The 11,148-nt window shown below is 52.5% G+C and overlaps 2 protein-coding genes across 3 annotated transcripts in view; one reads left to right on the top strand and one right to left on the bottom strand.

The window, feature by feature from the left end:
• DUOX1 (dual oxidase 1) overlaps positions 1 to 5,967 on the bottom strand; it is a 34,638-nt gene extending 28,671 nt beyond the window's left edge. Inside the window, exons 1-5 of the mRNA XM_006170730.1 lie at positions 5,902 to 5,967; positions 4,040 to 4,149; positions 1,540 to 1,623; positions 1,193 to 1,357; positions 12 to 336 (exon numbers count right to left, since the gene is read on the bottom strand). Of these exons, the coding sequence (XP_006170792.1) occupies positions 12 to 336; positions 1,193 to 1,357; positions 1,540 to 1,623; positions 4,040 to 4,097 (632 nt within the window). The 5' untranslated portion in view covers positions 4,098 to 4,149; positions 5,902 to 5,967. The remainder of the gene's footprint in view (positions 1 to 11; positions 337 to 1,192; positions 1,358 to 1,539; positions 1,624 to 4,039; positions 4,150 to 5,901) is intronic.
• A 102-nt stretch (positions 5,968 to 6,069) lies between these two features.
• The window catches only part of DUOXA1 (dual oxidase maturation factor 1), a 12,141-nt gene continuing 7,062 nt past the window's right edge, over positions 6,070 to 11,148 (top strand). Inside the window, exons 1-2 of one of the 2 annotated variants that reach the window (XM_027769198.1) lie at positions 6,070 to 6,128; positions 6,774 to 6,846. The gene's annotated coding sequence lies outside the window, so the exon portion shown is untranslated. Of the gene's footprint in view, positions 6,129 to 6,580; positions 6,699 to 6,773; positions 6,847 to 11,148 lie in introns of those variants that run through there. The other variant, XM_027769199.1, reaches the window with a different exon arrangement.

An 11,148-nucleotide genomic window follows, 5' to 3' on the forward strand; every position in this document is an offset into this window, starting at 1 on the left:
GGTCCCCTGGTGGGTCTGGGGGGACCCGGGGCGGGTGAGCCGGGGTCGGGGACCCCAGGCGGCTGTAGGCGGGAGAGGAGCGGCCCCGGGTCCCAGCAGCCTCGCCTCCACCCCCTCCCTGCCCCGCCGCCTGCCTGTCTGTCCTCACCAGGTCCCTGGGGTTGCTGGGACTCTGTCCAGTCTTGGGGTCCCAGCGGCTCCTCTGGAAGGGCAGCACGACGTCCCCGCGCTGGTGGGGATCGAACACCGGGTCTCCAGGCGGGATGTGGATGTTAAGGAACTCGGCGGGGCAGCCGGGGGTCTCGATGCTCACCAGGTCCGAGAGCACGTGGTAGCCTGCCCACATTGCAGAGGCAGGCCTAGCGCCAGCAGAGGACCACTCTGCTTCCTGCCTAGCACCACGTTCTCTTCCCTCACTCAAAACTTCCAAAAATCCAGCAGCTCTATGGGGGCCAGCCTTGACCTCCTCACTCCCTCCCCATCCTTTGTCTTTCTGGCACGTCCCCGTGCCTCTACATGACCCAAACTGTCGTCATTGCCAGTTGGCCTTCTCCTTGGCAACTGGGAGGTGCCCCATGAGTATGTCTAGGCCAACGGGCCACGGTACCAGCTCCAACACGCAACTGGGAGCCTGCTCTGGAGGACCTGCCAGCCTGGGCAGGAAGTCAGACTCTGGGGAGCAAAAACGGACACCCTGTGTGGCCAGCAAAGGCCTGGTGTTTCTGCTGGGGTAGCTCCTGGCCCTCACCCCTGGGGTCAGCTGCCCAAGAAGCCCCAGTTAGGTCTCCCCTCAGCCCTCTGCCTGAATCGGGACCCTGCCCTGACGAGCCTGTCCTGGGAGCAATGGGGACGAAGGGTCCCACAAGAGTCCTTATCTGATTGTGTTCATCTCCTGCCTCTGACACCGCCCCAACAACCAGACAGGGAGAGTTGGGTTGCCCCTTTCGCCTGGCCCCTACCCCTCATCCTCTGCATGCGGTAGACTTATTCCCAACTGGACTTCAGCTCAGCATGCATCTTCCACCCTCCCTCTGCTTCCACCCCTACCCTACCTCGTCCTGGTCTCCATCTCTCATCCTCCACATTTCTCAAAGCCTCCATGGCCTCTCTCCTCATTTCCTGACCTTTTCTCAGACATAGAGGCGTCCGGTTGACCCTACTTACTCCCTCCCCAAGAGGCTGAGGTTCTCACCAAAGAAGAGCCCCAGCACCGTTCGGTTTCGAAGGGAGGCCTGCCCTGCGGGGCCCCTCATGGCAGTGTTGCTTAGGTCTCGAGGGTTGGGCAGGTGGGGTTCTCCCAAGGGCTGGTACACGCCATCTGCATAGCTGGCTGGGACCAAGCGCTGTAGCCGAGATCCTGGGGTGACAGGGGTAAAGGAGGATGACACCTCAGGAAGCACCCTCGACCTCCTCTCTCCCAGGCCTCCCTCCACATCATAGAGCCTAAAAGCTTCGAAATGGAAGCTGAGAAATCACAGCCGTTGCTGGTACCTGTCAGTCCTTGGCCCCCAGCTCGGTCCCCACTTGGCTCCCACCTACCTTTGCTGCCCCATCTGTGCTCCATGAGGTTGTTGTACCACCCATCAAATCGCTGCACCTCCCACGAAATGGAGTTCTGCGCACCTGTGTGATAACGGGGGTGGGGAAGGGGGCCAGCTGGACCAGTCAGTGTGCCGGAGGACACGCAGGCTGCAGGATCTGGGCCTGTGAGCCCGCACTTGGAGCTGCAGAAAGTGGACACCAGCATAGCTGTGGGACGTAGGGTGCAGAGGGGCGACCCAGGGCAAAGTAATGCCCAAACTGGGCCACTCAGTGGGAAGGATGTGGCAGGGAGCACTAAAGTAGTACAGCAGGGGGAGTGTGTGCTGACAGAGCGGCCTCAGAGGGAAAGATGGCGCTGGAGAACTGCAGTGGTGGGGAAGGGGCTGCAAGAAACTTCTGCTCCCCTCACACTTTAGTTCTCTGGGGAACATGGCAGGACAGAGATCAACCCCTGCCTTAAGACACCATACACAGCAAGAGCCAGCCACACCCCATACCAGGAAAGGATGTGTCATTCTGTGACCATCACTGGGCAGGGGCAGTGTGGAGAGGAGCCTGGCCCTGTCCAGCGGAGCAGAACCCAGGGCAGGGGTGCGGTGTTGCTACTCTGGTTTTTTTCCCCAGTTACTTGGGTGTGACCAGGGGTTGGACTGGTCCTGTGGATGAACTGGCCTCTCCCCACTTAAGGATTCTTTTCTTCCATGTAATTCCTCCTCTTGAGCCTACTGTATCAACATTGGGGTTCAGGAGGGAGCACCCACCTGTTGGAGGAAGAGTGGGGGGTGAAGAGGCAAAGGAAGGGTCTAGAATCAGGGGTAGGCAGGGCTCCTTCTGGCCAGTGGATCAGATGACCAGCATGACTGCCTTCCCCAAAGGACTGAGGCTCCTTTTCTGCTCACCTCAGAGTCCAGAGGAAGGAACAGGCTTATCCAGAGGAGTGATTGTCTCCCACTGAGACCAAGGACAGGATCTTTGTGCTATCCCCTGCCCCATATCCGCACACATGTGCTCAGACAGTCACACACTCACTCACACACTCACTCACCAGGAGGTCAGAGAGGGGAAAATGACTCAGGCCCTGTTGTTTGAGCAAAGAACCCAGCCAAGGATTCAGGACCTGGCCCAGGGATTAGGGCAGACACATACATGTGATTTCTAAAATAAGAGGAACTGGTGGGAGGTGGGAGGGAGCCCTTCAGGGAGGGCACAGAGAGAGGGTTTCATGGGGGTCAGAGGCAAGAGCTGGGGAGAAAGAAAAAGCCAAGGCCAAGGGCAGGAGAGGGCTAGAAGGAATGCTGATATGAGAATCTGCAAGGGAGAAGCAGCAGGGGCTGTGTCACCTGAAGCCACACAGACCGCTCCACAGGTTTTCTCTGCTTTCTGCTTTTGCATCTCTCATCCTGACTTGCTTTTTTTTTTTAGAGGTTTTTGCTATAGGGCGGTTACGCTCACCAGAAAGACAGAGAGAAACAGAGAGACAGAAAGTGAGAAATCACCCCCCAGGGGGGCATGGCCATGCCACAATCCCTTCTCCTCCATTCTCCTCTCAGGATCTTGGGCACACATGCACTCGTGCCTGGTATGCATTTAAGCCACCAGGTCTGGGACTCGAACTGCAGTCGACTACATGGGAGTTCAGCAACATAGCCATTACGCTAACTGCTGGTCCCAGTACTTGCTCTTTTTAACTGACCTGTAGCACCCTAAATCCACTTGCTTCCTTAGAGACCCAGACTACAGACAGAGGCCTCAGATTCTAGTAAGAGAATGTCTCAAGCTGCAGGTAGCAACATAAAACTCATGTGGATTATATTGTTTGTGTTTTGGTTCTGGTTTTTTTTTTTTTTTTTAGAGATATGTTTTTGCTATAGGGTGTGTGTGCTTGCTGCAGAGACAGAAAGTGAAAAACCACCCCTGGAGGGTATCTGCAATTCCGTCTCCTCCATTCTTCACTTGGGATCTTGGGCACACAAACATGCCTGGCATGAGTTTTAAGTCATCGGATCCGGGGCTTGAACCACGGTCAACTACGTGAGAGTCCAGCAATGTAACCACTGCATCATCTTCGCATCCCATGTCCATATTGTTTTAAAACACTGGTGATTCCCCATCAGCTTTGGGCCCAATCTGACCCCCAAAGCCTTCAGTTTCTTGTGTGTCTAATAATCTCTTCCTACTTTGAGTCAGAGGTCCTTACTTTACAGAAAGAGAGAGAAGATAGAGGAGAGAGAAAGGACCTCCCCCAAACTTTAAGGAATTACATAGGAAGTCCTGACACAACTATTAAGGGCTCCCTAAGTCCGTGCATTTGTGAATAATTTTCATTCCATTCATTGTCTCAACAGCTAGAAATGAACACCGACGTCATTTCTAACAGGGTTCTGAGTTAGAGACTAAAGGTACAGAGATGGATATGACGCGGCTCTTGTCCTCAGGGGAGCCCAGACGTGCTGGGTCCCTCTGGTCCTAATATGCCTCTACTTCAGTTTTCACTCACCTATGACATTCCATGGCCCAACCAGGAGTGTCCACACCAGAGCCAGGTGGAAGCCCATGATGAAAATGGTAATAGGGGCTTAGGTGTTAGAATAACCTCAAATGGAGACCCTAGAAAAAGGGAGGACAGAGAGAATGAGCCCAGATGTTCAGGAGAATCAGGCCAAGGCCTTGGCAGACCCGTGTGAATCAAGGTCTGGGCTGAGCCAAAAGCAACAGACTCACCCTCTCCCAAAATTCTTTCTTTAGTTCAACAAATACTTGATAAGGACACGATGTGCCGGGCACTGACCTAGGGTCTGGACATTAAGTGATGAGCAAAGCAAAAAGAAGTCCTTGCCTTCATGGACTTTACTTTCTAAGACTCGTTGGAAACCTCGCTTTGGCCCAGCTTCCCACAGAGCGTGTTCCTTGGACAGAGCCTTGCTTGGGGGCCCAGAGACTGTGCTGAAGTCTCAGCGCCGCTGCCAGTCCACTGCGAGATCTTTGGCAACACACTTATCCGAGCTGATCTGTGGTTTCCTCTTCTGGCTATGGACATAAATAGGCCTAAACCATTTACTGCATGACTGAATGAATCAGACGTGGGAATGAGGGTGACTTCAGAAAGGGACAGGTGTATGCAAACGTGGTAGAGGAGGTAAGCCGGAGTTTGGCTCCTCTGAGCTGACTCCGGAGGGGTGCTCATGTTTAGTGCTGACCTCCTGCTGTCTCTCCCAAGGCCAACCAACCATCCAGGGACAACAGGGAAACAGAGGCAGCAGGAGACTCCGGCTGGGACTCCTGAGTGGCAGAAGGAGCACCTATGGCCAGTGACAATCTCCTAAAAGGAACCTGGAGATTGAAGGTGAGGTGGAGAAAGGTGAGGACTTAGGGAAACCCTTATCCCTAGCCAAACTTCAGGGCTTCTGGAGATTATCTAGTCACAGAAGGACCAGGAAATGACCTCGTTCCCACTCTCCACCTCTCATTACACGAATGAACAAAACTAGCCACTGCCACAACTCAAAAACTCAGTGCTCCACCCGCTCCCCCACAGAGCCCATCTTGCAGCCGCTTCTGCTGCTGTGTGGAGTTGGGCTCTGGAGAGCTGAACCCTTCAGGCTGGGAATGCTGAAGGCCACAGGGGTTCTTCTCTAACTCAAGATGCAAGATGTCTTGCTTCTCCCCCCCACCCCCCACCAGGTCTCTGGGATCCTGGGTCCCAAACACTGAGAATACCACTCAGCCACACAATGGGCTTCAGACGGGCTGTGGGGATGGCCTGAAGAGGAAGGTGGGCATCCTTAATAACACTCCTTGTGGGGGAGTAGCCCTTGACAATTTCCACAGCCGTGTGGGTGTGGTGACTGTCCAACACACTTGGAAGGCAGGTAACTCTCCCTCTCCCACCCCTCCCCACCCTGCAGGACAGGACAGTGGAGCCTCAGGCAGTGACAGGACCAGGGAGCAAACACAGGCCTGTCTGGTTCTTGCTCCACGTGGCCACTTATTCAGTCGGAAGTTTTAGAAGAGTGACCCTGGTGGCCCTTGATGGGGTAGAAGCCTGGCTCCTAAAAGTCCACAGTTCCCTCCAGTACCATGTGCTGGGGAGGGAGGCGTCCCCTAGGCCCAACCAACTAAGCCACCCCACATTCCCAGGTCCCAAAGATACCCGTCTTCTGAAACGGGCCCAGAACAGGCTCTGCAGGACCCAACTTAGCCTTGGGGTGAGATCAGAGGCTCAGGGAGACTAGGATTCCCTTTCCCTTAAAAACCGCGGCGGAGCTGGGGCTCCCTCCATCCAGGCCCCAGCCCTTGGGGCTCCCCCGCCCCCACCCCGAGTACCCAGGCCGTCCCGGAGAGCCCCTCCCTAGATCTGACCTGCGGCAGGCCGAGTCGTCCTGGGGGCCGGGACTGCGGACTGGCTCGGCTGGACCCGCGGAGCTGCTCACGTCGGGCTGCTGGGGCAGCTCTGCGCAGGGCGGGGCAGGGGGAGAAGGGGAGACCGCACCTCCGCAAGGTGGGGCGGGGCGGAGTCCGGGTCGGCGGGAGAGACGCCAGCGCGCGGGGACTCGCCGAGGTGCTCTGTGCTGTCCCGGGAACTCGAGGTGAGCCGGCTGGGGCTCCCAGGACTCAGGTGGGAGAGAGGTCGGGTCGGTGCAGCTCTGCGAGGGCGGCCGCCACGTGGGCGGCGAACAAGGCAAGTCTGTCTAGAGTCCGAGGGGCCGGGGAGAGGTGGAAGGCGGAGGGGGCAGGAGGAGGCCCTCTGCCTAAATCCTCCACGAGGCTCCAAGACCAAGAGGGTCCGCCAACACGCGCGGACCAGGCCAGACTTCAAAGCAAGACGTCTGAGTCTGTGGCAACCTGCCCCAGGGGTTCCCGCGAGGTCCCCGGGGTCTCACCCGCCCTGCCCCTCCGCGGTATCCAAAATTGCATGGCTAGGTTTGCGCTGGAGCCGCCCGGGTGTGGGCAAGGGGGCGGGGCGGAGGAGGAGGGCGAGGAGGAGGGGGGCTGCAGAGTGGGCAGTCCTGGCGCACGCGTCCCTCCTGAACCCGAGACGGGCCGGGAAGCTGCGCCGCCGAGCTCCGGGTGCGGTCTGAGAAGGTTGGGAGTGACTGGCAGTGGGAGGCGGAGAAACACCCCAGACCCGGTTTGTCTAGTCACAACCCCGGCCTTAAGTAAGTTAGGAGGGAGGTGAGGGTTGGAAGGGAGCCCCGCGGAGAGAAAGGGTGACATTGCGCTTTTGGTGACAGAGCACCCGGAGCGCAGGTGCGCGGCTCCACAGGACAAGCGGCTCGGGCTCAGGGAGCACGCGCACCGGAGAAGGTAGGGAGCAGGGAGGGTCCGGGCGTGGGTGGCGGGGATGCGCTTCTGGGGTCTGCGCTCTTGCGCTGGGTTTAGGGGAGGCATTTAAGTGCAGCCCCCACCTCAGCCCCTCGCGGTACATTTCTTGGTTCTACCTAGACTGAGTTCTGATCAAGTGGGAGTTCAAATAGAAAGTCTGGTAAGAAACTGAGGACAACTTCATACAGCTACAAATACTACACGGTTCACAGTCATGGGACCCTTATCCCCCGTAACTGGATCTCGATATTCTGACTTTATGATTCCACACCCCCTGAGCTCCTCACCCACCCCAGCCCTTACTAGGGCATCCTGCTCTGATCTATTTCTCCACTTTATTTCTCCTTTAGTGCATCACCAACACACACACACACACACACACACACACACACACACACACTTCCTTAAAGAGAAGCATCTAGAACAGGAGTTCCTGGCAGGGTCCCCTTAGCCAGCTAGAGAGTTTAATAAAGTCTATCTCAGCCAGAGGGAAACCATCACATTCCAGTAGCTATGTGTCACCAGCCAGCCATGGGAAGCACTAGGCTTGTCATCTAGTCCCCCTTTGTAGAAAACTAGAGTAGTCCTTATTCTGTGACTTCCAGCAGAGAGGACAAGTAGGCAGGGAGAAGACTTCAGAAAGAAGGTCATCAGGTAGCACAGTGGTTAAGGAGCTGGATCCTCACATGGCTGACCATGGTTCAAGTCCTGGACCTGGTGTCTTGCTTTCTCACTTTCTCTCTCTGTCTCTCTCTGGTGGTCACAATGTGCTCTATAGTAGACTTTTTTTTTTTTTAATGATAAATGAAATTTAAAAATTTAAATAACTAAAAAGAGAGAGAGCAAGAGAAGGTCCCATCAAACTACAAAAGGAGCCACTGAGCAATAACAGAAGGAAAGAGTCCAGAAAGGGAAAATGGCGCCTCTCTCCTCCTCAGGACAGGTGAGAAAGAAGGGCCCCGAAGTGTGGGAACTGGCCCACCCCAGTTAGTGAGCACCCCAATTTTGTCATAGGAGCTGGCCGATGGAGTAACATAGGTATCTTTGTTACTGAGAATGACAGATCCTAGGTGCTTCCTTCTTGTGTCTGTGTCTCTGTTTATGTTTGTAGTTGGATGTGTGGCTACATCTCATGTCTGTATATTTATAGCAACATGCATGGCATGGACACACCAGTCATGGTGGTGAGCTGTGGGGGGGGGGGCAGGCAAGCTACCACTACAGACATGAGATCTTCAGATTGGAACTAATTCTGTCAGACCCTAGTTGTCAAGCCAGGGAGACAGATGTTCCAAAGGGGAAGAAGCTTTGTAGGAAAGGCAGCTCGCTGGATGTGGAGACTTTTTATTATTAAGCTAATAGGACCCATGTGGGAGCCCTGTTAGCTGAATAATGAAAACCAACTTAGGCTCAGGGTCATGAAAAACTAAATTTAAATTAGGCGATGTAGATTAAGACCTAAGTCATGAGACTGAACAAGGAGAAATTAGGCAAGACAAACTGTATTCACCAACTGTCATTTTGTGTTAGTCATCTTTAATATGTATTTTGGTGAAGAAGAAGTAAGCTAACATTGTCTTTCTGTACTTGATACAAAAAGCCTTTTGTTAAAGTTTCTATGAAGTACCACATTAATAGAGATGAGCCATTCTTGTAAAAATTGTATACCCTCCCTTTAACATAAATGCTGGAGTTATTACTAATATGTGGCCCTGGCCAAAATATATTACATTTTTTTATTATTTGCCTATTTGGAAATATTTGTTTTGGACATTCCAATGCATAAGATATGTTCTTACTATTAACAATCTTGCTTTATCTTCCTATTTAACTAACCGTGATATTCTACATCTTATAGTCCTTCCTTCTAGTGCCTTTCATTTCAAAATATAATGGTCTAGGTGTCATAAATAAACAATTCTTGGGCTAATAAACATCTGTTTTAAAATAAACATAGCTAGCACATATTTTACAAGTAATTCCGTTTATAAATTCTCAGTTACTTCTCTCCAGCTAGGGTTGAAATGTAGGTTTCAAATTCAATTAAACATCAACATTCATGCTTGGGACTTATTTAGTTTGGGAGACTCTAACCTTTAAAAGGGATTTTCTGAAAATTTTGTGAAATCACGAAAAATTGACAAGGCTAGTCAGATCTCTCTTGCTCAGCCCTTCGCCTCAGGTGGAGCTCAGTGTGGGATGAGTATAGTAGTGTATAAGCAATGAGGCAACATAGCTCCCTCTGCTGGGCAAAATGAGGAGACAAACCTGCAGGGGGAGGAACTCACTGGTGCATTGGATTCCGAGGCGGGTTAGTGTATCTACATGCAGGAAAAGTGAAGATGGAAAGATAGGCTCTGCCCTCAAGATTAGAGTCTAATTGGAGACAAATGTCCTAACAATTGAGTTACAGTGTAATTATTGTGATCGTGGAGGTATGTTCAAAATGTAATCAGAACATCAGAGATGGGAACATCCACATGAGCCCAGTGGCGTCAGAGGAAACTTCACAGAGGAGGGAACACAAGCTGAAACTTGAAGAGTGTGAAGATATTTGCCAAGGGGGTGAAAGCACTCCAGGTGGAGGAAACAGTGTGTACAAAAACATGAAGGCTTGAGAGAGCACGTCAGATCCAGGGAAAGGCAAGGAGCTCAGCATGGCTGTAGAAAAGGCTGGGCAAACGTTGGCCATGAAAAGTGGGACCAAATCACAAAACGCTTTTTACACAATAGTGACAAGATTGGATTTTACTTAGGGGAAACAAGTGACATGGTTATATTTCCTCATGAGAAAGACTATTTTGACACCAGGCAAGAGAGGATGAAGCTGACTTAGGACAGAGGCAGCAGGGAGGGAAAGTGTGAATAGCTTCAAGAAACATTTAGGACACAGCAGTTAGTGCAATGGCTATGTAGCTAGACTCCCACGTAGTCGACCACAGTTCAAGTCCTGGACCCGGTGGCTTAAACTCACGCCTCACGCCAGGCGCGTGTGTGTGCCCAAGACCCCAAGAGGACAATGGAGGAGGTGCCTAAGACCCCAAGAGGAGAATGGAGGAGAAGGGATTGCAGTGTGGCCATCCCCCCAGGGGGTGATTTCTCGCTTTCTGTCTCTCTGTCTTTCTGGCGAGCGCAATCACCCTATAGCAAAAACCTCTCAAAAAAAGAAATATTTAGGAGGCAAGATGGTCCAGGTTTCTGACCTTTTTGATTGATGGAACAGTGATGCTGCCAGTGAGGCAAAACAATAAAAAGCAGGATAGAGACAGTGAACTGTGTTTGAGGCGTGCTTAATGTAAGGCACTAAGGGAACATCTAAGTGAGAATGTCCAGGTCGGGGAGATTCTGGACCAGTTTTGGTCAGGAATGTTACATGATTCTAGAACCCATGTCTTGCTAAAATAAACTTTGTTGAGAGAGAGAGTGGGGGGAAGGGAATGAGAGAGGGAGGGGAGGGAAAGAAAAAGGGAAATAACGAAGGAAAGAAAAAAGGAAGGAAGATGATCTCACTATTATTATACATTCAGTGCTTTTTGGCATCTCCAAAGTGACACTCACCTTGGGGTTGTCGGCTCTCCTGATGAGTTCGCAGCCCAGGTAGGAGAGCTACCTGGAGACATTAGAGACCATCAGCCATGGGAATCCAGAGACTCTGAAGAAGGCTGAAAACAGAGAGTCAAAACAGACTCCTGGGGAGCAGACACATGTAATAGGGAGGGAGAAGAACTAGCAGAAGAGCCAAACAGAGGATGGCCAAAGACAGGAGACTCAGGAGAACGTGGTGTCACGCAGGTTCCAGGAGGAAGTCTGCAGAGAGAGGGAGGGGCCTAGAGCGTCACATAACCAGAGACAGGTCAAGAATGAAAGCTGAGAACTTCCCTTTGATTTAACACTTAGTGGCCTAATGGAGACGTCGGGGATAGGGAGAAGCCAGATTGCAATGAGTTGAAGAGAGGTGGCAGTAAAAATACCAAGACAGCCTATTCTTTCAAAATGCCAGGCCAGCAGGTGGCTTGGTCCTTAGGGAGCTGGACTCCCATATGGCTGATTAAAATGCCCAGCCATGAAAGGGAGCGAGTAGGGGAGTGTGGTAGCTGATAAGGACTCAGAAGGTGGAGGGAGAGGGTTCCTTTTTTCTCTGTGTGTTCTTAAGGTGGAATACATTCAAGCATATCCTTGGGAAAAGTAGCCAGCAGAGAAAGAGAAGGTAAAGAGCTGTGGTGGGGAAGGGGAATACGTGAAGATAAAGGCAGTGGAGAAGGACAGCAGGAATCGGGTCGCAGA

This window comes from Tupaia chinensis, unplaced genomic scaffold (assembly GCF_000334495.1).
Source record: "Tupaia chinensis unplaced genomic scaffold, TupChi_1.0 Scaffold148874_1, whole genome shotgun sequence".
Classification (NCBI taxonomy): Eukaryota; Metazoa; Chordata; class Mammalia; order Scandentia; family Tupaiidae; genus Tupaia; species Tupaia belangeri.